We start from the raw sequence: 23,836 nt of genomic DNA, 5'->3' as shown, positions 1-23,836 counted from the left end.
AATTTGATTTTCATGTTTGGCGAGCAGTTTGCAAAAAGAAAATTAGCGGTTGAAGTGATGAAAATTTACATTTTACACTTGGCTGGATATTTTTGCAGCGAAGTTTATGTGAAATGGTATTAAATGTCAAGCCCAAGATACAAATTATATATGTTTATTTAAAGTTTATGACTTCTTCAAGACAAAGAAAGAAGAATTGAATTGAATATTTAACCCAACTTGATAGATCTGACATGCTAATTTCATATGTAGCATCTATTATTCTTTTACCTAAGGAATCCTCTTCAGTAAGACTTTTATATCTAAAAACCTTATTCGTCTTGGTTCAACACTCTTTTATGGAACTTAAAAAGAAGAATAAGGAGGAAGACACACATATTTGTATCTATGGCTTTGTACATACTTCTCGGGCTTCCCAGCATGATAAATAGATGCATTATCGATTACAAGATACATGGTTGTGCATCCTGCGCTGATTAAGCCTATTCATTACACCAGAAATGAATCACTTATAATGCTCAACTCTTGTTCCCTTTTGATTGAGATTGTATAGCAGCTTTAGACGAGCCAGGAGTCTTCATTTTCTTAATGGCTTTTGGTTTTCTCAAGGACACGTTGATTATACCATATGCTAAAGTAGCATCAAAGATTGTGACTTATACCTCTCTTTAACTGGATATTTCCGCATTGTATTCTTTTTCATATCCTTGAATGAACTTATGCGATGCTTGACTTACCATTAACTAAGAACAAAAGAGACTCACTAAAGTATACAGCGCCTGCAATGCCAAATTGTGGAAATTTTTAAACACCACCTCCACTTTTGAGCAGCTACAGAGAAACTAAGTTATAGACCTTAGGAGAACATATATTTAATCTTGGCTATTAGAGAATGAGTTAAGTGAAATGGTATTATCACATATATATTCTATTTTTAAGCTTTCCGTCATAACATTTGTCATTCTAAGAGTGCTCTTGTGCTTTTCAAAGGAAAATTTGTTTGGTAATCTAGAGACAATATTTCTATAAGCTTTCTGTAACTTAGACTGTTATTATTAGCTTAATCAAATGATGTTCATTAAGTCTGAGAGAAGTCAACTTTTCTGGCAGTGTAAGGAACATTTTTTTTACACTTGAAACAAGAAAGATATGATTGCATAGTCCAACTTGATCACGATATGAGCAACCAAAAACAGTTATTTGACAAGTAACAGTAAAATTGAGTGTAACGTCAGAAAAGGATTCGATTGATATAAATATTGGTGATAAAGACATATCTTTTCTCTAAGAATGAATCTATAATTGTCTTTTGCTCGTAATACTAGCTTAAAAAGAAGATAACTCTTTCCTTGAAAGAGTCAAGATTGAAAATAAAATCGCATTATTTAAAGTGGCTCTGGCTGTAGAATACGCTTGTAGATTCTTTATTGTAGAATTAACAACTTTGATATCTGATCTCATGCGCTTTTCACATGCTCTCTTGGTATGTCCATGGTGCAATAATGTACTGATTGATTCACTAAAGACTTTATGAACAGCGGGTACCTCAATCTGGCTACAGTCTGTCATTATCTTGTTAAATGAAGGACCATTACCAGCAATATTTCTTTTGGATCACTGCGGGTTTCATAAAAACATCAATTGGGATGTTTATCAACTATGTTTTGTTGTCAACACAAAAATGAAGCTTGACAACCAAACTGAAAATGAATCCCCTTTTAGTGGTAGGAAATTTGACCACGACAAATGTCGTTAATGTTCAAGTTGTTCATCACTGGCTAATTTGTTGTCAAGGGACAGAAGTGAATACGGAAATTCAGAAAAACACATATAATAACTGCTGAAAAGTTTAAAAATAGTAGAAAGTTTAGACAACCTTGTCGCAAAGCCTAAAAGAATGAACGGCAACTTTAGAACATCGATAACCTTTGTAAATAGCTTGGTTTGCAGCATTTAAACTCGATCCAAATAAAATGGTAATAAGGTATTTGTTAGCATCGTCTAAGTCGTTTTCCAGTGTAATTATTGGATTACAAGTTGCAAGTCCAAGGCGACAAATTTGATCCAGAAAACATTGACTCAATAGGGTGTGATAATGATAACCAAACTGGCTGGTAGAAACATTTCGAAGCCAAACGCGAAATTTGAAAGAAAAAAAAAAGTATTTTTATAATCGTTTATTTTAGTAAACATATTATCAACGCAATAAATCTCAAGAGAGACTCTAGTTAACCCTTACCAGGTGTGCATACATAGCTATTTGTATTTCGATATTCTCACCAGATACTATGGCACTTTCATTCGATGCAATCATACAACAATCAAGCGTCCCATCAACGTCCTAGAAATCCAGCAGTTCGTAATGGCATTCAAATATGTATTGGCTTGAAAAGAGTTGTAATTAACTAATAGGCATTGTTTCTATTATTATACTGTTTTTATGCATATACATAGAAAAAATGTACGGCGTAGGGTTTATGTTGCAATCGTAACATGTTAAACCCAATTTTACATACCATATCGAATTTTATTAGATAAATATATAAATAAAGTAGCATTATATTTCACTGTTGTTATTTAGATATAAAATCTAGAATAAGAAATATACTTTGAGCTCTATTTAATACAGACAAACTTGGTTGATATAAAGCCATAATAATTAATTTGCTTTTATTTCGTTTTATTTACTCAATTGAGATCACAAACATGGGTAGATACCAATAACACGTTCGAATAGGGCAACTTATTAATTAACCTCAAGCTTGATCTTCTGCTTGAACGCATCCCTGCAATGAATTCAGTGTCTAGATACTTGGAGAACTCACTTCAATTATAGCGAGCAAATTTATAGTTGCAAGAGCCTTGTTGGCTTGTGCTCTAAAAGATATTGAAGGCTAAAATAACCTCCTAGTTTAAATGGCGCACTAGGATGAAAAAAGACAGAACATTTTAGCAGGTTGTGATAATAAAGTGCATATTCATATAAGTCAGGTTGCACATCTAGAGAGGTTCCAGCAGTAGCCCATAGAAAGGCTATGCTCTTCAGGTACTTTGAGAAGATGTGTCATATTGGAATGATTAGCGATAAATACTATATCTTCCTCGATAAAACTTCTTAGGAAAACTGCAAAAATATTTGGAGATACTATATTGACAAGTTCGTATTTTTTTAGTATAATTTAGGAGAAGCCGTTCACACAGCTGAAAATAAAACGTCATCAGGTTTATTCGGCCGCGCGTTCAATGTGTGTACTTTTTTTTGGAGAAGCGCGATTCTCTTTTTTTTTTCACCATTGTCATTAAATATGGTAAACATTCTCACCCTGTTTCTTTCTTATAAAATGCTCAGTTTTCTAATTTGCTGTGAGGTTTATTTGTTAATAGTTTAGAAATCAGTACGATAACGACGTTTCAACTTGGTCACCCCAAGGCCGTATTCATCAGGTCGAATATGCAGTTGAAGCTGTTAAGCAGGGATCTGCTGCCATTGGCTTAAGAAGCAACAAATATGCTGTCTTGCTTGCACTTAAGGTACAGCCACAGAAAAGGGGAAAAAAGAGCAATAGACTGAAACGTATTGTTTTAGCGTTCCTCTGGCGAGCTTGCTTCCTATCAAAAAAAATTAATCAAGATTGATGACCACATGGGTATTGGCATTGCAGGTTTAACTTCTGATGCTCGTGTATTAAGGTAAACTTAGCTATCTAATTATACAAACTTATACATTACTCAACATTCTTTTATAGCAATTTCATGCGTTCAGAAGCCATGAAATCAAAGATGTTGTATGATAGACCCTTACCAGTTCAAAGAATTGTAAATGCCATAGCAGACAGTAAGTTAACTTATTACAGTTTTGTAAGCAATGAATAACAGACATCACTTTATAGAGGCACAAGTAAACACTCAACAATATGGACGTAGACCTTATGGTGTTGGTCTATTAGTCATTGGACACGATGTAAGAGTTGAACATGTACCAAAAAAGACGAGATGCTTAAAATGACAATTAGGAAACTGGACCTCATCTTTTTGAATGTTCTCCTTCTGGTACAAGCTTTGAATATCATGCTATGTCCATTGGTGCTCGATCTCAATCCGCTAAAACATATCTTGAAAAGCACTATGAAGAATTTGCAAATGGTAAACAAAAAAAAAAGAAACAACAATATAATGCAGAAAAAGCTTATTTCATGTACAGCTTCTTTGGAGGAACTTGTCCGTCATGGTCTTCAGGCTCTTCGTGACACATTACAACAAGATAAAGAATTGAATATTAACAATACATCTCTTGGTATTGTGGGCGAAGATAAAGAGTTTGAAATTGTCGAAGGAGATGCATTACAGCACTATTTGGATTTACTCGGAGAAGAAACAGGTAGAACAAGATTACCTGTTGGTGTTTCTGCTGCCGAATCTGTAGCAGCAGAGTCATCAAGAGCTGATGCTTCCACCACGGTTACAGCTGATTTGATGGATACTTCTGATGCTTAAAAATTGCTTTTTGAACATAAAATAATAATAAAAAAAAAGAGCTGTAAAAAACGTGTGTTCTGTTGCTTGTAATGAACTGTTACTGCAAAATCCGTTGATTTGATTGGACAATAATTTATTCACAGTCCCATCATTGCTTTTTGTTTTTTTATCTATGTACCCTCTTCCAAGGGTACTGCGTGTTTTCTGTAATTTTCTTTTAGAATGGTAATAGAATGGTATTCATTTTAGTTTCATTGCTGACATGTTTATAAAAAGTCCACAGCTGTTGTTGTTGGTTTTGCTGTTGCTGGTGCAGCTACTGCAGCTCGCCTCGGTTTAAGAGCATTTCAAGAATACCAAAAGATGCCAAAAGCCCCCAGACTTTCAAAGTTTTATAAAGGAGGATTTGACGCAAAGATGAACAAAAGAGAAGCAGCTTTGATTCTTGGTATTAGGTAATAATTGAATAGGATTTACATAAAATAGACAATTCATTTTCTGTAGAGAATCACAAGCAACTAGAGCAAAAATAAAGGAAGCTCACCGACGTATCATGTTACTTAATCACCCCGATCGAGGAGGATCGCCTTTCTTGGCTTTAAAGATCAACGAAGCAAAAGAATTCTTGGAGCAGAAGGTTAAAAAGTAAAAAAGAGAGAAGGTCCTTTTTTATATCATACATTTTGTAAACCCCTTTCATCATTCTATTTACACATCTTTTGATTTCAATAAACTATCCTTTTAGTTGAATATCCATATCAAATGCGAGAGTCTACTTTTTTTTGTAAATTCCAGTATTTTCAGTCTAACTTTGACTCAAGGGACAATTGAATTGGACCGTAATAAGTGAATTTCGTCTGTAACAGCTGTCAAATTTGACAGATTTTAGATTTTCAATTATAGTCGAGATTCTCTAGATTTGACTTAAAATAACATGAAGTTCTTTATTGTACTCTTTTATTGTATAACAAGTATGATTGACACCATTCAGTTCATGACTTGCCTAGTTCTAATTGTGTCATTGCCACTCTCATCTACAACTTTTCTTGTCTGCCCTCATAAAAAATAATACTCATTTTAATCCTTAGTTCTTGAATAGACTTTTAAGATAAAAAAAAAAGCACAAATTGAAAACAAGCTGAAAACAGGAAAAATATAAATTGACGAGACAGGTAGCCGCGAGCACTGTACAGAATAAGGGTATCCTTCATCTGAGCTCAAACTTCGTATTAGTTTTTTTCAAAAAAACTCCGGAAACCCAGTATTTCAAAAAATATTTTTTCAACAGCTTTATTTTTTTTTTTTTTTACTTTTATTTTTCAAAAAATGGCCGACACCACTGAAGTTAAGAAACCTACTGAGCCCGTTCTCGATATCTCTGATAGCAACGTTCAAGCCAAATACAAGGAAGCTGGTCGCATTGCTGATGGTAAGAAAAAATACGCGTGTTTTTTGAATTGGTTTTATTAAAACATAAATCTAGACGTTCTCGAAAAGGTCATTAAGCTTTGTGTTGTTGATGCCAAGATCATTGATATTTGTATTGCTGGTGACAAAGCCATTCTTGAAGCTACCAGCCTTGTTTATAACAAGAAGGGAAAGAACAAGATCACTAAGGGTAAGAAGAACAATGTCTTGGGTGGCTGAGACTTGACCTTTTTTTTAAATAGGTATTGGTTTCCCTACCACTGTCTCTGTCAACAACTGTGTTGCTCATTTTACCCCTCTTCCTTCTGATCCTGAATCTCAAACTGTCTTGAAGGAAGGTGATGTTGCCAAGATGTAAGTATAAAGATAGAAGGAAAGAGAGAAGAAAAAAATAGATCTCGCTAATAATTGTCAATAGTCAATTGGGTGTTCAATTTGATGGTTACTGTTCTACTGTTGCCACCACCATTGTTATTGGTGCTAATGGTGCCGTTACTGGCCCCAAGGCTGATGCTATCCAAGCTGCTCGTACTGCTCTTGAAGCTGCTGTTCGTATGATCCGTCCTGGTAACAAGGTAATACATAATCTATTTGCACCATTTCGCGGTTTGACGCATACGATTGTTTAGAACATGGATGTCACCAAGACCGTTGACAAGATCGCCGAAGCTTATGATGTCAAGCCTGTCGAAGGCATGTTGAGCCACAACCAAACCCAAAACAAGACTGATGGTGAAAAGCAAATCATCTTGAACCCCACTGATGCCCACTTGGCTGGCTTCAAGCGCTGTGAATTTGGAGAAAACGAAGTTTACTGTGTTGACATCCTTGTCTCTAGCGGTGAGGGTAAAGTTCGTCCTTTGAAGACCCGTACCACCATCTACAAAAAGACCGATATCCGTTACCAACTCAAGATGGCCACCTCTCGTGCCGTTCTTTCTGAGATTCAAGCCAAGGCCGGTGCCTTCCCCTTCTCTCTTCGTGACCTCGAAGATGAACGTAAGGCTCGTATGGGTATTGTTGAAGCTGCCAAGCACCAAACTGTCTTGCCCTATGACGTTGTTTATGAACGTGAAGGTGCCTTTGTCGCCCAATACTTGACTACCCTCTTTGTTACCAAGAAGGGTAATGTCATGGTTACCAACCCTCGCTTTGATGCTGTCAGTGTTCAAACTGAAAAGTCTGTCAAAGATGAAGAGATTGTTAAGCTTCTTGCTTCTGAATGGGAAGTTCCCAAGAAGGCCAAGAAATAAATCGGCGGCTTAGAAAAAAATTGACGACTTGAGTTTTACATGTAAATAACGGTTGTCAGACAAAAAGCATTTTAAAAAAGGAAAATCTACTTCTTTTTGGAAATAAAATTTGTGTATATTTCATATGATAATACGAGACGCGTTTCTTGTTAATTTTTTTTTTAAAAAAAAAAAAAAAAGGGGGTGCGTTTAACTGATGGGATCAAGCACAAGAAGGTGTGTAAGTCTGGTCCCAAAAAAAAAGGTGTGGTTTGAAAAAGTTAGTGTTTGTTACAATTCTTTGTGTTAAATGATTTGCCTATAAGAAAAACATCGAAAAGGCATGTTATTTGCATCTCGCTTGATGTAAACAGAATACTGTGTCTGGAATTAAAGCCGTTGCAGGAGCAAAAGAATCCAAATGCACCAAAAAAAAAGCACGCACCAATTTAAGTTTACCCCTATTTCCTATCCCCTTGATTAGAAAATAGACTTTCCGAAAAAAAAGACGTGTGCTAAAATTAGATCAAGCAGATCCGTTCATTTTCTTTTTTTTTTTTTTCGCTGAACCGGTATTTACGATCGAATTGGTAAATACAATTATACGCTTTTGGTTATTTTATTATCAGACAGCATCTAAATCAAGATGAGCTGTGGTATAATTAATCCCTCCTCCCTTCTCCCCCCCCCCTTTTTTTTTCCAACGCAAGCTTCAAACGTGGGTAATACTAAAACCTTCATTCATGTTCCACCTGTCAAAACATCCATCAGTTAATTTACTTTGCGGAGGACCCTGACAGAGAAGTGATGATATCAGATCATAACAAACAGAAAGAAAGAAAATTAAACAGTATGCAGAAAATGCCTCACTGTAAGAAAAAAAAAAGACGCGTGTTTAACAGAATAAGAAAGTTTATTATGTCATAAAATAACAAAATCACCAATTCAAGACAGAAGGATCTCTAACCATCTTGTATCGCCATTAAGCATTCTTATGTACTGGCACACAAGTAAAGACAATTAGGATCATTTCGATTTATCAAGCAATCATGTCTACCTATTTAAAGTCTGGTGGATCTACTTTAATATGAACCCTGATTGACATGAATATCATTACGATTTATTATATTGGATAGGTTTGGATGTTGTGAGAATATGTTGATGAGACAATCATGACATCACTTGCTATTAAATAGAATACTTTTATTCTTCCCTTCATCTTTTTTTCATTTCCCTTCTTCTCTAAAGAAAAAAAAACTATGCCTGTTGCAAATTACATAGCGTGGGCAATCTATGCTGGTATATTCCTTGTAAGTCCAAGGGGAAAAAAAAAGGATTGTTAAAGGAAATAACAGATGATGAATAGACAATGGGATTATTTAGTGTAGGATTTATAAAATTTTATCAGAGCAAAAGAGACACATCATTATGGGTTACTATAGTCACCATGATCACCTTGACGATAGCCTTTGGCATGGTAACATTAATACCGCTTGATATCTTTTTAGTCTCAAACACAGTCGATCGACACACGGGACTCAAAAAGAGATGGGCAGATGGAGACACAATTTATTGGACAACTTTGATTGTTCAAGTATTGTATTACGGTAAGGGCTGCTTTTAGTAATAATTGTAAGACTTCATCCCCCCCCCTCACTCACTTACTCTTTCTGCCTGTTAGTATTTTATGGATTACTTGTGTTCATGAACTTTTTTGTCTTGCCATTTTCATATTTTTATTATGAAAAATATCACACAGCAAGAGTCAAGGCACTCAAGTATAGTTCCCTTTTTGGTATAGTTGGTATCCTGTTATACCTCTTTGGTTTATTCGTAAAACCCAATACGCTACCTCCACATATCAATTTGGAATGGTTCAATAATCTATTGATAGAAAGCAGTAAGTTCTTTTTATGTATTATTTCATATTCTAATCGTCATACAAGACGGTGCAAAGGCATTTTGGTTTGTTGTTGGATGCTTATTTATACCTGGAATGATCGTTTTCATCATTTACACTGTAAGTAAAAAAGAAGTCAATGATGCATACGAGTGTTCATTTGAAGAGATCATAGGCACCTGGTTTATCACTCGTTTTTTTTAAACTCATTAAAGAAAAGAGAAGGATCGATAGAGAACATGAAGAAGTGAACCAGAAACTCATCAAAGTTCGGGAACAACAAAGGATGATTGAACATAAATATGCCGCATCAAGCGCAGCATTAAGTACACATGATCATGCCACTTTAGAGAATTTGAATGATGAAGAAAGGTAGATGAGAAAGATAAAGAAAGGATGGTGTTTCTTATTGAGAATAGGATATTATTACGCCAATTGTCAAGTGTTGAAGAAGAAGAACATCATTTTTTACAGAGAATGCTTGTCGTGTTGAGACCATTTAAAGTAAAAGATGAGTTATGAAAACATGTGTGTCTGACGGTGTAACACTAGGTACTGATTGGAATTATTTTATTGCTATTGACTCTATTGATGATTGCATCCTTATTTGTTACAGTGTGAGTAACGTCAAATTTAATTTTCATTGGTTTATTATTCATGCAACAGGTTTAATTCTAGTATTGACAAGGTTACGTTTTCAATTTGTGGATCGAAATGTGGATATATCATTGGACAAACCGATTTATTGAATCCAATCAATTTTATATTTGTGCAATCATCAAAGGTTCATATATAATTTTAATTGTAAATAATCAGTGGCTGATAATCGCTTAGTTATTTCCACTGGATTATGTCTTGATGGTTGGTATCATCCTTCAGTTCTTTTTGTCTACTGCTATTGGCATTAGTCGAATTGGTATCAAATTCCTTTGGGTGACATTATATCGCATCAAAAAGAAATCGACTTCACCTCAAGGGTTAATCATGATCACCAGTCTACTCACATTTGCTTTATTCTCATTTACTTATTCCATCACTTCATCACTTGCACCTGGCTATACTCATTTTGGTAGTCAAGTCTATGTAAGTTATTTATGAAACCATGCTTCATCGCTCATTCATGTTCACTAGTGTAATCATACTGAAGGTGGTGTCAGAGATTGTTCCTTTGAGACCGACAAAATATTTCCTTGCGACATTTGGGCACCTACAGGTAACACCATACATTAACAAACAGACAGCTTTATTGACAAACTAGAATAGAAATATGTACTCCTACTGTGACTTCAACCTTGATTGATCGAATCATTTTGAATACTCCCACCTTTGGATTCATATTTTATTATTCTCAGTGGTTATTCTTGGTTACTTTTATTCTTGGCTTCTTTATCAACCTATTTAAACCACCTCAAAATGAAGAAGAACAAGGTCTGTTGGATTATGTTGATGCTTAGCTACTTTATGGTCTGCACGTTTTTTATTATAGTAAATTGTTTGTGTGAGAAAATTGGGGGGTCAAGGCTCGTGCTTATCTTTTGTGCTACTCATGCGATTTTCTCTTTCTTTTTATTTTTGTAAATGTTTAATAAATAAATCCCCTTTTTAAAGTATAAGAAACAAGTGAACAGCTGCCGATCAATTGATATAATTGTAACCATCCCTCAATCAGTGTGTGCGTAGAATAATGAAATACAAGACGGAAACCCCCTTTCCGAAAAAAGACTTGCGGAGTTGTCTAAATTTAAAATCCAACAAAGAATATTAATACTTTAATACTTGTTTATTTTTTGCATATAAAAAGGACCTATTTTTTTTTTTTTTTTTTTTTTTTTTCTCTTTCTTTTATCTTTTATTATCATTCATTCTTTATTACTTTCTTTCTATTCAAATGTTAAACAATTACATTACTCAAAAGACTATGGATACTCCTGCTCTTTCTTGGTTCAGCTGTGATGATAATTTTTACAATACTGGATTTTATGATAAAGCTAGTCATGTCTTGTCTCATTTACCAGACACAACCAATCTTGTCAATTTTGATCAATTTGGTTTTTCAACAACATTTGATAGCAGACAAGATTGTTATTCAATGTATGACCCATTCGCTTGTTTTTCTACAAAGACAGAAGACTTATCATCACAAGGTACTCCTGTTTCTGCTGCTTCTGATTATTTTGGAACATCCAGCTCTGCCTCATCACCTGCAAGCTGTGGTGACGATCCTATCTTTCCTACTTCTCCCCTTCCTCGTAAATCAAAGGTCGAAAAGAGAGGTCGTCGAACAAAGAAATCTGCTGAACCCATAGAAAAGATATTTGCTTGCGAATTCCAAGATTGTGGTAAAGTATTTGGTCGTCAGGAACATGTCAAGCGTCATGTACGTTCCATTCATACCAAGGAAAAGCCTTATGTTTGTCCTTATGACAGTTGCCAAAAGCGATTTGCGAGATCCGATAATTTAAATCAACACATCAGAACTCATCGAAAAACAAGCAAGGATTGTTAAACTCTTTTCATTCTCACACTCTCACACACATTGGACAACCGGTTTGCGCCTCTGTTTTTTGTATATTTTTTATGTGTTTGCGTTCTTTTTTCTTCTCTTATCGTACTAGTATACGATTCAATCTTTATTAAATGTAAATAAAAATTAGTCATTCAACTTGAACATCCTTCATTTATTTCAATTAAATAAGATTGAAATTAAATTTTTGTTTATTGTTTATTTACAGTCTGACAGTCTAATTGAAAACATCAAAGTTTGTATTTGATTGACTTGTAAATAATAAAGTACGATACATAATTCCAAGGCAAATAAAGAATCAAACTATCTTTCAAATCTTCTTTTCTCTCTCTCTCTTTCCCCTTAATAAAAGGGTTAGGTGAATGCTTATTCCTTTTTTGGTAACTAATATTTTATTTTTATATAAAATTAAACCAATTTTTCTTCTAGACTCTAACCCTATCCCCGTTCATCTCACTGTGCTTTTCATCTGAAAAAAAAAAAAAAAAAAAAAAAAAAAAAAAAAAAAAAAAAGAGAATTAAACAAGTTTGGCGTATGATGGACATACATACATTTAGAGTATCAGGCGTTCTGGTTTCTTTGACATGGAATCATCCCCTTATTGCATCCTCCCCTTCCCTTCCTTTCTTCTCTAAGAAGCTTATTTCCTGAAACAAGAAAGAAGGATGTTGATGTCAAGTTGAGAACACTGATGAGACTCTTATTACAAGTGAAACAGGTTGAGTTCATTCATTTCTATCGTCACTGTCATCAGCTTCAATTCAACCTATACCTTAGTCATCCCTGGTCCTCCTGTCAGTCTTTTGATCTTTTCTTTCTTTGACGAATTTCTATACGACTGGATTCATAGTGTAGTAGAGTTGCTTATATGAAATACAGTTAAATTAGACAGGTTTATTCATCTCATCCTTTGTGAAATCCTGGTTTTTTTTTTTTTTTTTTTTGGCTCAGACAGGCAGATGGTTTTATTTCCTTATTCTTTCATAAACCAACATACTTTTTCTTTTTGTGCAATTGTTGCTAAAGATAAATTACATTCAATGTCTTATTACAAGCAAAATGCTTTAAAGTCATCAAAAGGCATTTGCATGATTTGCATATCTTTACTTCTTGTCAACAGGCATCAATGGCCCCTTACATAGCCCTTGACTAATGCTACCATAATAACCAATGATTCATCAGCACACAGCTCATTGGCAATCATGGCTTATTTATGGCTGCAGGAATGATGGCAATTGGAATGGATGATTACGTTTTGTGATCGTTTCTGATCCCTTCTGTTCCAATAGCTCAACCCCTTTAATCAAAACACCCTCCCTTTTGGCAACACAGTCCACATCTTTTTGCATCACAATTCAATTATTGTGGCACTTGTATTAATAGAAACATGTTTTACAGACCAGAAAAGTGATTTGTTTTCAAGCCTGTCCAAACGACCCTTGTCAAAAGTTGGCTATCTTTTTCTCCAAGAAAACATCCTGAAATTCAAACAGATACTTTTTACTGTCCACTTCATCATCACTCTTTTTTTTTTTTTTTTCCTATTTCAATCAGAAAGTTAGCTCTTTGCTTGATCATTTGTACTCTCTCAAGATTCTTTTTTTTAACAAGTTGCCCTGATTGTAAACAAGGATAACAGAAAATGATCCATAGTTTGATGATTGTGTAGTTTTGTTGGTTAGGACTACTGATGTGTAGTTGTGTTTGAATAGAGTCTCTTAATAATTAGGGCATAATGCATATGAATTACTTTTTAGTTTGCTACTCTTTCAGATATGCTTGTCCTTTTTCATCAAATGCTTTTTCGAAGCATAAAGAAAACAAACTCAATAGCTAAAGAGATTTGTACCAAATCAAATAAAAAAAAGAAACATAAGTATGGTTTACCTTAATACATTTGTATGGGTTAATGACAAATACAATCATGGGCCATAGCGACAAGTGAAAAATAAAAAAAAAAATAAAAAAAAGCACATACACAATAATGAAGCCAAACATGACTTTACGTTATGTTAGTAAGTTTGAGCCCATGTTTATTGTTTATCATCATCAGATGTTTTATTGATAGGAAAATTATTTCACTGCGTTTGAAGGAGATGATGATGCTTAAAACAAGGTCTCTTGCCCAAAGTTGCTAAAATAATTTTATGATCGTAAATGAGAATGGAAAAGTAGCATGTACGAAGCGCAGTGTAGATTTGAGAGGCATAGGAATACAATAAGGCTCCTTTCACACTGAATGATCGTCACTCTTTTCTTCTGATAAAATCAGTCCAAAAAGACCTCATTGAATAAATTCCTACTAGACTTGAACTCGAATGTCTGGCGTACATGGGCATCTTGCCCTTTTTTTTCATGTTTTTACTCTAAACTCTGTTGTAAAAAAAAGGCAAGTGACGGAGTTGGATGAACTGTCAAGCAAACTTCTGTGTTACAAAAGGGGCTGTGTCAGTCTATTAATAGCGAAAAGAAAAAGTGAAAGAAATTGCATAAACGGTCAGACGTTTTTTTTTTTTGTATAAAAACTCCACTTCGGATAAACCAATCTTTTAGAAAAATGAACATCTCCGACGACATTCTGTCAAAAGGAGGTCTTGTTATGTAAAACGTATGTCTTTCGTACATGCCAGCCAACATGGCGACTCAGCTCGAGCTTGCATTATAAGCTTTCCAAGATATTCTAGCCAAAAAAAAAAAAAAAAAAAAAAAATACTTAATAATGTAGGACAATTTCACCTTCCTCTTTCTATCTTGGGGGAGGTAATAAACAAAAAAAAAAGAAAGAAACCAATGACAGGTCTATTTACAAAAAGCTCGGGAACCATAGCTTTAAAGAGAAAAACAGCATATCGTTCTAGGTTACATGTAGTATTTATCCTACTTTTCTTAATTGCAGCAAATCTGATGGGGGGTTTGATTTGCTGGTAACAATCTAAAATTATAGAACATTTCAGTGAAACAGGTTATAAGACACGAAAGAAACCAAGAGGATCAGATTGTTAAAAGTAGATAATATAAAGAGTGTGTAATGAACAGCTGATAATTTATTATAAAAATGAACAAGACAACACTGACTCATTCTTTTTTTTTTGTAGGAGAGTCATACAGCAATCTACTCAAATATTTATAAGAGAGAGAGAGGGGAATTTTCCCTCCTTTTGTCATACTGTTATTCTGTATGCATAGTAACTGTCATCAAATTCTGGCATAATTAGAAAGGGCACATTCTAGATTTTCATTCTTAATGTAGTCAGACCTTTGTGCAGAAGAACGGCCTAGTCCTTTAAGAATTCCCAGCCACTTTATTGTCAGTTATTTGATGCACCCATTCTTGTTTGATTCTTTTTGTTATTATTATTCATCAACCATGCATTAATGTATATTTTTGCAAGAATTCATATCAGCCTAAAGTGCCCACAACTGGCTTTTCTAGTGTTTACTGTTATAATGAATAAATCAAAGATAAACACAGTGACAAAGGATATTCTAAGCTTATTTTTGTTTGTTTGTACCTGATGGATCTGCTGTTGGTACCAGAAGATAAAGAGAAAAGAATACAAAGTATTCATTTGTCTCTATACCACGTTGACTATTGCACTCTCAAAATTTAACCTTAAACATTAAAAAAAAAGTTTTGTCATACAACTGAATTGATGAGGGGTATGATAGTATAGTGAAAGCTAATTCATCAACAGTCTGCATCCGTAACATCTAAATGCGCTATTTTCACATGTATTCAGAGTAACCAAAAGTGCACAGAAGATGATTCATCGGTCATCGGAACGGAGAGGAAAATCATTTTAGATGCTCCGAATTTCTCTTTCGTAATGACCTATAAAGGTTATGTAAATAATGCTTTATAGAATAATCAGTTGGCATATGCAAATCATATGGTAAATCCTTTGAAATTTCGTTTATTCCTTCTGTTTTTTGCTAAACAAAGTAGAAAAGTTATGATTCAGAGTAAAGATCAAGATAAAAACATGTACTTAACAAGTAATAAAGTATACAAAAGAAGAAAAAACCAAGATCAGTTTCTCTCTTCTTTTTATTTTCACTTTGCTGTAATATTCATATGTGTGTACCTGATTCCTTGCAAGTGCTACAAATAAACCTTGGGCACTTTATAAATTTTCTTATCAAAAACAAATGCGCCAACAGAATAACACGGACGATAGTACAAGGTTTCCTAAATTAGTGGCGGTTTGTAGCAAGATCCGTTTAAACATTGGATGTTTGAAAACTAAAGAAAATAGGGACATCAAGTGTAACTCTATACCAAGAAAAGTAAAAGTAGTGTTGAAAAAAAAGACATGTCTATCACTACTATAAAAAAAGAAAAGATGGGATCAAATAAGCTTTTGTTATTATTATTATTATTCAATGCAATGTGGTTGACATCAAGGTGACACTCGTACTAAAGGTTACATTAGCACGAAACAGACTATACCGCTCTGAGCAGGAAAACGAGCATGATTCAAGTGAATAAAGAACTTACAAAAAGCTTGATGGATATCACTGAAAGCAAAGACTTTATTGTATGAATTAGGTTAGTCAGACAGTGAGAAGGATGAATATCAAGCTATCCGACATACATCCTACTGTAAGCTTTCTTAAATCCAACTCCTTCCAGCTTTATTCCTATTATCAGTGATAGCTTCACGTTAACTGTACAGTAGACTTGAATAGCACATCACAAGAGATCGCGTTTCTTTGCTTTTCAACAGCTATCAAAAATCATGCTTTGGATTCAATCGATATTGAGAAAAGAACCAATAGATCAAAGCCAAATAGATATTTTCAAATAGACTTTTTGTTTTACAATGTTTATTAATTCCTTAGAAAGTAAGTATTTATTATCCGTGACAATAGACAAAGATAATCTTATTCTTTGAATTTCCAAGCAAAATGTATTCCAAATAATACAACTAAAGATGAAATACATGTCAAACTGAAAACAAAAATGAAAATTTCCAACTTGAATTTACAATCAAGTTTGAAAGAATCAAAACTGGCAGTGATTCGATTATTATAGAGAAACATGCTTACAGAAAGATATACAACTCGTTTCAATCAACCTGATGGGTATTTCGAAAGCATTAGGCAGCAGGTTTTGTTGATACTTTATCGTACATGTGTGTTTATGAAAAGCAGATGGTAGCTGCATACTGGCAGAAAACAGACAAAGAAGACCATCATGTTTCAATAAAGCAATTATATTCAGCTGAATTTACACATAATCATAAGTTTACATGATGAAAAAAAGAAATCATGTTCAACAAAGCGAAAGTATACAGCAATAAAGGTAGCCTAGGATATCTCTTATATCCCGTATGAGTTCTCAAAAATAAAAAGAATCAAGCCATAAATAACATAACCTTACCAATCGTCAGCACTAGACTTTACATGTTCATCGCTTTATCAGCACATGAAGAAAGAAAATGACTAGCCAACTAAAATCTTGAAGAAAAATATGATATTAATATAGTGGCAGCGATATGTGATACTTTATCAACAAAGGAGTGACGACTGAGCTTGATATGAACAGTAGTCTTAGGCAAACATCTATAATTGAATGAGATCCTGCTGTGTTTCCTTACTATTTCAATTATAACCGACTAGGGTTTTCTGTGTGAAAATAGTTTTTTTTTTGGTTTTTTCCTTTTTTTTATATATACTTTTAATAAATGAAATGACGATATATGTCAAAGCTTAAAAAAAAAAGGATGAACGCAAAACAAAACAGCAACCGACAAAGGAGAACTGATTTCTATTTTAGTAGCTCCACTGACATTCGTCACCAAAAAATTCCCAAACATTTTATTCCGTGTGTAACATGGATCAAGTGTAGATGTCACTTTGTTTTCTACTGAATAATTTTACTCTATGCATTCTGTGATATACACCTTATAAAAAAATTTAAGGAGACGGATAAAAAAAAATAAACTTTTTTTTTATCATTAAGAAAGATTTCCTATTTTATAAAGATGTACACTAAAGTTGCGGAAATTTCGGAAACCAAGTACCATTGACAAGTTTGTACAACAGTTTTGAACCGACGTCTTTTCATCGTTACAGAGTTTATTATTGCAAAAAAATTAAGAAATAGAGTTATTATCTGTGCACTATATGTTTGTGTCTGGGTGGCTTACCCTTATTTCATCATAAATAAATAAAAAAAAGGATCTTTTTCTTTTTTCTTTTTTCTTTTTCAAATCAATGAACTCGTCCCAATCCTTTTGTCAGTACGACTACGACAACAATCAATCTATAAACCAATTTCAACAAATGGAACTTGATAGAATTCATCAAGTTCAACAACAAGCCGTCTTACAAAGACATATGGCTTTACTTCGTCAACAAAGTAAAAACGAAAAGAAAGGGCAAGTCGTAATTACTTATGCATTTTACTAGTGCTCTATTGTCAGCCTTCTTGTTTACCATCACAAGAATCTTTTTATAACAATGACTTTATGTCAGTGAGCGATAATGATTCATATCAAAAGTAAGCCCACGTATAACATTGACATGTGCCTTTTTCATTCTAATGACTTGCTCATAGTGTAAACATGACGGATAGTGATCATATTCCTACCAAAATAGAAAAAGCATTGAAACGAGCTGAGCACAACGCTATCGAACGAGAGCGACGGGAAAAGTTAAACAACAAGTATCAGCAACTCGCTCTTTCTTTACCCAACCTTCAAAATGATCGCAGACCTTCAAAAGGCACTATCCTCGAACGTACACTTGAATATGGTAAATTATATCAATCTTTACTCTTCTTTATGACTAACAACGATTATAGTCAAAATGACTGTTCAAAAAGAAAATGTGCTTAAGCATGAAATTGATCAGTTACGTAAAGCCAATCATACCCTATACTCACAAATGGCAGCATTTGTAAGCGATGACGATACCGATGACGATGATGCTGTTGAAACTCCTGAAGACGCGTTCAGTTGCAAGTCTTTACCTTCTTTTTATGATGCACCCCTCTTCCCTTCATTTGAAAAACAAGACAAAAAGAAAATGATATGCTCCCAAGTCTGCATTGCTTAAACTTGAATTAGATAATCCATATCTATTCATGAACCAAAGCAGATTTATTTATTTTTTTTTGTCAAACAAACCCTTATTTCTTTATACTCACTCCTTTCACTTTTTGTTATTATGCTTTGTATTTAGCAGTCCTTTTATATGTGGTAATATATGTAATCACACACACACACACACACTATACAAATTCATGTAAATACTCCCTTCTCATTCCCTTTTCTTTCCTTCTCATCTATATATAAGCCATATGGGAATCAATAAAGAAAATATTTAATCTATTATGAATATAAAAAAAATTGTTGTACAGAAAAAACAACATGAGGAAACAGTATGTGGCTCTTCGGGTAACACAGACACAGACACAGACAGATTTTTCTATAGTAAGTTTATCAAACGAAAGAGAAAGTAACACATACAAAAGTTTATTAATCGTCATCGAGAAAGAATGAATCTAAACTTGCCAATTCTTCTGCTAAATCTTCTTTCATTGAATAATTGGGTGGGGTTGAATTCATGGTGGATTCTGAAGTCACCTCGTCTGGATCTTCAAACAGTGTGCTCGAGGAAGATATCAAGTGTCCAGTCAAGTGCCGAGTTCTTCTCTTGGGAGATGACTCAAAACTATCTATGGATGAAGACGAACTATCGCCGACAATGATCGATCTTCTATTTGAGTTTTCTTCTTGTGCCTTTATGGCTTCTTCGGTAAATATAGAAGGGTAATGATCAATTAAATCTTGAATCAATCTTTGAGGATGTCGTTCAAATGTGCTGACTTTGGATTCTGTCTGAGGGCGTAGCAGAATGTAACTTAATGTTTGGGCCAATGACCTTGAGACTGTAGGATTTTTTATCAGTCTATTTATAACGTTAGCTAAAAAAAGAAACGGTCACTGAACGTGCTCGTAATTTACCCGTGAAAATGAGAAAAGAGCAATCTGGAGACATGATAATTTGCAGAAGGCAAGGTGGTTAATAATTTACTAATTGATGTCAGTCGACTCTCCTTATCTTGATTCTCTAATGATACATTATAATTAGCAGCTAAAAATAACACCAACTAAAAAAAAACCTTACGATTTGAATATAATATTTTACACGGTTCATAAAGCTCAAATGTAAATAAGCAATCAGGCAACTCCATCAAGTAGAGTTTAATGAGAGAAACAATGAGTAAGGTATCGTAGCTTTGGAGCAACTCGATTGCTATATGTGGGTATCGCTGATTTATTTCTTCTCTTGCAGCATGAACTCTGTTCAGAGGTAAAGCTAAAGACCATATATGCTTCTTTTCTATATATCATGTCAGTGAGTATAAAAAGGGCTGGGATGTAGACAGTACAAACCTTTATCATCTAATTCGGAAAGGCCTACATGAGAAAGTTAGAAATTGGTTTGCTCATGTATAAATTTATTTTACCAGATTCGATGGCTGCTATTCCTTTGGAAATAAACTGAGGAACCAAATTACCCTCTGTTCTAGTAATCTCATCCAATGGCACACCAAACAACTGATGATGCGCCGTTCCATAAAAGTAATTTTCATACAGAATAGGACGAGGTACAAATTGTCCTGTTCTGTGCTGCTCAACAATGATTTGAACATCTTTATCTGGCTTTAGTGTTTCTTGATAAAGCATCATATTATCCACTGTTTCTTTATATCTTGGTATCGTGTTTGATAATGAGGCCGCTAAACAGATAAACACTTTACTGTACTCTTAGTTTTTTATCTTTAATCAAACATTATCTATGTACCCTGTTTTAAAGTCTCTATCCTTTCCAATTCTAATTTTCCCATCTCTTCATAATGCAAAAGTAACTCTTCCTCTATTCGTGTACGCATCTTATCCACCTGAAGAACTACATCTTTATATGCTTTATCCGCCACCAACATCTCCTTCACAAAGACCTCCAAATGCTGTCCTCGTTTAAAGAATCCAGAGAGGCCTTTGTTAGCTGAACTTGTCTGCGTTATTGTTACTGTTATGACTTTTTCAAACCTGTCCTGTCCTGTCTGTCGAATGAAATTCAATCCAATCAGATCATGTAAAACCGATGGTAACTGATCCTCAGCCTTTAACCAAGTTGTAATGGCGTCTTTATTAAAAGTCATCTCTGGGAAGCGTTTTAACCATTCCTCAACTCCAAATCGCTCATGGAACACACGTGTACCCAACTTGATCACATTCAACCGATAGTTGGGTTGAATTGATACGAGTGCTTTGCATTTGGCCTGGTAAGCCGATTTGGTTTGATCGAGTTGTTTGACAAGTGATTCGAATTGGTTCATTTGTGTCTTCATTGTCTGTTTTGAATTTTGTATATGACGATTGTATCTGTTTGCGAATCGTTGGAGAGGGTCAAGAGCGGTCGTGTGAAGGTTATCAGCACGTGCAAAGTGTTCCTTGGCCGACGCTTCACTCTCAGCGCAAACAACGTGAAAGCAACGGGAGAGACCTGTTAGTGCTTCTTCATCTTGTGGTGGCTTTAGTTTAGTTAGTGTGGTTCCATAAGATCGTTCGGCATCAATACGCTGCTGGATATAGTTCATAATGTTCTTATTTTCAGATATAGATTGGCTCAATTTTTTATGTAGTACTTCAAACCCAATTTTAAAATTAGGATATGGATCAATGGATGCCGTAGGTGACCAAAAGCTGGTTTGAAAGACATGATGTTGATTTGTAGTGGTAGTGGGCATATTAATGAAGAAAAGAAAAAAAAGATTAAAAAAAATCGTGTCTTTTTATTATTTAAACATATAATAGTTCATGTAAATGGATTTCTATTTTGAGAGTAAAAAAATGTGTTTGAATGTTACCTAAATATAATATAGCAAAAAATACATAAAAAATCAACATATAAAAGTTAAAAAAAAGGGAGGGAAATACAAAAATAGGGGAATCATAAAAGTAAAAAAAAAGAAGAAAAATTATTGTTCATTGCTAAAACTGTGAGTTCTTGAGCTTTTTTTTTTGTTTGATGTTTCAGAAATATTCTCTGAGTCCAGTGGGTGCTTAGTGCTTATTAAACTATGGTTATTTTTTGTAGGCAGCGGTGTTTCATTGAACTCAACGGGTATTATGCCTCTCAACATTTGCTGCGATCGATATTGTTCCGACGGTTGATGTCCTGTTTGTTGTTTTTGCTGCTGATGTTGCTTTTGCCGATAATGCTCAACATCTTGATAATCATTAGTAACAGGCTGATGAGCAAATGGTCTTTGAGATCTTCTTCTTAAAAGACTATTGTAAGGTATGGTATCCTTGTCACCGCTATCGTTTGAACTTCCTGAACTACCGTTACTTGTACTATTTCCATTAATGCTTCTGTCTCCAAGACTTCCACTAAAAAAGGAAAGTAGATGGAAATGTAAGAAGAAAAATGAATATTCTTAAACTATACTATATATAGAAATATACCTTCCAGGAGATACTTGGTTGGCTCTTCTCTTTATTTTTTCGTTTAATTGATCGCCCGATGATTGCTTTAATTCAAAGTCTTTCAAGTATGATTGGTACTGCCTGTATTTGTCCGTCTGTCTGTACTCTTTCAATGCTACCAAGTATTCGTCTTTGGCACGCATAGCCATTCTTTCATAAGCTTGTCTTTCACCTTCATCTAATGCCTTCCACTGGTCACCAATGATCTTGGATACTTCTTCAAATGGCAGCTTTCGATCCTTTAACCCTGTTCGAATATCGCTTGAAAACATGATATAGGCTGACATGGGTTTGATTGGTGCATTTCGATCCTTTTTTGGACGTTTGTGATATTTCCTTTTGGGAGCAGTCGTATCACTTTGCACAGAGCCATTGTCTTCATTGGATGATGTGCATAGAATTGAATTATAGTTACTAGTGCTGGCCATAGAAACATTTTCATTTGAACTGCTAGCACTGTTGTCATTACAATCGTATGAATTGTTATCATGATTAGAAATAGGTGAGGCAAATCGGTTATTGGAAAGAGGGCCAGAACTGTTGCCACTACTATTTCCATTTGTGTTACTAAGACCCAATCCACTGTTCATACTGTGAGGACTAGCTAGACCAGTGATGAAAGCTTCGTAATTATTATTGCCGTAATTTGGCTTGGAATTATACGTTTTTAATGAGGAGGATTCAAGAGGGTATTCTAAAATAGGGAGGTAAGTCGATGACATAATACAGTATCTTAATCTTTACTTGATCCCATTGTATTTGTAGCAAGTGGTTGATCTCGAGGAATGCCTTTCGCAGTAGCAATTTCTCTTTGTATTAACTATAAATGCCCACCTTTAGTTTCTGCCTTCTCTTTTGGCTAATAAAAATTACCCTTCTGTGACCACGTTTTACATTCATAACAGTCATATCTTCTTCAGTGATTTCTAGAAGCTATATAGAACAACATGTCAATGCAAACTTTATTTGATTTTAATTTTTTTTTCTTACCGAAGCAACGGAATCGAACCCTTCAAAGATAAATTTCTCATAGTATTGACTTAAATTACAATTTTGTAAAAACTCTCTTACAGTTTGATAGCTTGAATTATCGGCATCATATGCTTGTCGCTGTAACGATTGCATGATTTATAAATTTACTGTTTAAACAAAAAAAAGAATTGACATTAAGCAATTTCTTTCAGTGTAAACACCTACATAAAAATAACATAAAAGTTTTTTTTGTTCCCTTTTATATAAAAATAAAAAAAAATAAAAAAGTCAAATAGAATGGAAATCAATGAAAAATCGCAGTTTATTTTATATCTTTTTTATTTCCCAAATCGAGGAAAGCTACAACTGCCATTTTAAGAAATCCAGACAATTCTCTCTCTATTTTTCTCTTCTTCTCCTTTTCAATATCATTCATTTACTGAAAAACTATCATAGTTCACGTAGTGATATGTAATCTTTGTTAAAAAGCTGTACTAAATAGAATAACAATTGTAAAATGTAAATTTCAATTTTTCTACATGAAAAGCAACAATGTCGTAAATGTCTTGATCTGCTATATTAGGAAACTTGTCTTCAGTGAATTTTTAGAAGTTTTTGATCAAGATCGAGCTTTTACCATCTATCGACCGATTTTCAGATTTTGAATTTCAAAAAATCATGTCGGAAATGTAAACCTAAACACCCAGAATTTAAGCTGGCCTTGCTTTCGTCGTCTATGATAAAAAGGGTTATTGTGTAAAAATACATGCTGTGTACTCATTATAAATAATTTTATAC

General features: G+C 34.2%; 8 protein-coding genes across 8 annotated transcripts; 6 read left to right on the top strand and 2 right to left on the bottom strand.

The window, feature by feature from the left end:
• Positions 1-3,643: 3,643 nt before the first annotated feature.
• RO3G_05229 (uncharacterized protein) lies at positions 3,644-4,494 on the top strand (the record flags this gene model as incomplete). The annotated part of the gene is made up of 5 exons (XM_067659819.1): positions 3,644-3,690; positions 3,747-3,835; positions 3,891-3,961; positions 4,014-4,143; positions 4,202-4,494. 5 exons carry the CDS (start codon positions 3,644-3,646, stop codon positions 4,492-4,494), a joined length of 630 nt encoding a protein of 209 aa, XP_067515920.1.
• Positions 4,495-4,698: 204 nt separating this feature from the next.
• On the top strand, positions 4,699-5,125 carry RO3G_05228 (uncharacterized protein; the record flags this gene model as incomplete). Its single annotated transcript, XM_067659818.1, has 3 exons — positions 4,699-4,701; positions 4,753-4,931; positions 4,981-5,125. The coding sequence occupies 3 exons, from the start codon at positions 4,699-4,701 to the stop codon at positions 5,123-5,125; spliced, it is 327 nt and encodes a 108-aa protein (XP_067515919.1).
• Positions 5,126-5,802: 677 nt separating this feature from the next.
• Positions 5,803-7,157, top strand: RO3G_05227 (DNA-binding protein; the record flags this gene model as incomplete). Its single annotated transcript, XM_067659817.1, has 5 exons — positions 5,803-5,905; positions 5,960-6,094; positions 6,147-6,258; positions 6,323-6,479; positions 6,534-7,157. 5 exons carry the CDS (start codon positions 5,803-5,805, stop codon positions 7,155-7,157), a joined length of 1,131 nt encoding a protein of 376 aa, XP_067515918.1.
• Positions 7,158-9,894: 2,737 nt separating this feature from the next.
• Positions 9,895-10,490, top strand: RO3G_05226 (uncharacterized protein; the record flags this gene model as incomplete). The annotated part of the gene is made up of 3 exons (XM_067659816.1): positions 9,895-10,119; positions 10,168-10,249; positions 10,300-10,490. 3 exons carry the CDS (start codon positions 9,895-9,897, stop codon positions 10,488-10,490), a joined length of 498 nt encoding a protein of 165 aa, XP_067515917.1.
• Positions 10,491-10,924: 434 nt separating this feature from the next.
• RO3G_05225 (uncharacterized protein) lies at positions 10,925-11,542 on the top strand (the record flags this gene model as incomplete). Its single annotated transcript, XM_067659815.1, has 1 exon — positions 10,925-11,542. The coding sequence occupies one exon, from the start codon at positions 10,925-10,927 to the stop codon at positions 11,540-11,542; it is 618 nt and encodes a 205-aa protein (XP_067515916.1).
• A 6,307-nt stretch (positions 11,543-17,849) lies between these two features.
• RO3G_05224 (uncharacterized protein) lies at positions 17,850-18,623 on the top strand (the record flags this gene model as incomplete). Its single annotated transcript, XM_067659814.1, has 4 exons — positions 17,850-17,925; positions 17,976-18,066; positions 18,124-18,320; positions 18,370-18,623. 4 exons carry the CDS (start codon positions 17,850-17,852, stop codon positions 18,621-18,623), a joined length of 618 nt encoding a protein of 205 aa, XP_067515915.1.
• A 422-nt stretch (positions 18,624-19,045) lies between these two features.
• Positions 19,046-21,174, bottom strand: RO3G_05223 (uncharacterized protein; the record flags this gene model as incomplete). Its single annotated transcript, XM_067659813.1, has 6 exons — positions 19,046-19,478; positions 19,535-19,664; positions 19,719-19,913; positions 19,967-19,990; positions 20,041-20,247; positions 20,379-21,174. The coding sequence occupies 6 exons, from the start codon at positions 21,172-21,174 to the stop codon at positions 19,046-19,048; spliced, it is 1,785 nt and encodes a 594-aa protein (XP_067515914.1).
• A 381-nt stretch (positions 21,175-21,555) lies between these two features.
• Positions 21,556-23,191, bottom strand: RO3G_05222 (uncharacterized protein; the record flags this gene model as incomplete). The annotated part of the gene is made up of 5 exons (XM_067659812.1): positions 21,556-21,970; positions 22,046-22,760; positions 22,811-22,886; positions 22,940-22,999; positions 23,057-23,191. 5 exons carry the CDS (start codon positions 23,189-23,191, stop codon positions 21,556-21,558), a joined length of 1,401 nt encoding a protein of 466 aa, XP_067515913.1.
• Positions 23,192-23,836: the final 645 nt, after the last annotated feature.

The sequence above is a fragment of the Rhizopus delemar genome, genomic scaffold (assembly GCF_000149305.1).
Source record: "Rhizopus delemar RA 99-880 supercont3.3 genomic scaffold, whole genome shotgun sequence".
Taxonomy (NCBI): Eukaryota; Fungi; Mucoromycota; class Mucoromycetes; order Mucorales; family Rhizopodaceae; genus Rhizopus; species Rhizopus delemar.
The sequence above is the reverse complement of the archived record's forward strand: the minus strand, read 5'-3'. Positions and strand labels throughout refer to the sequence as shown.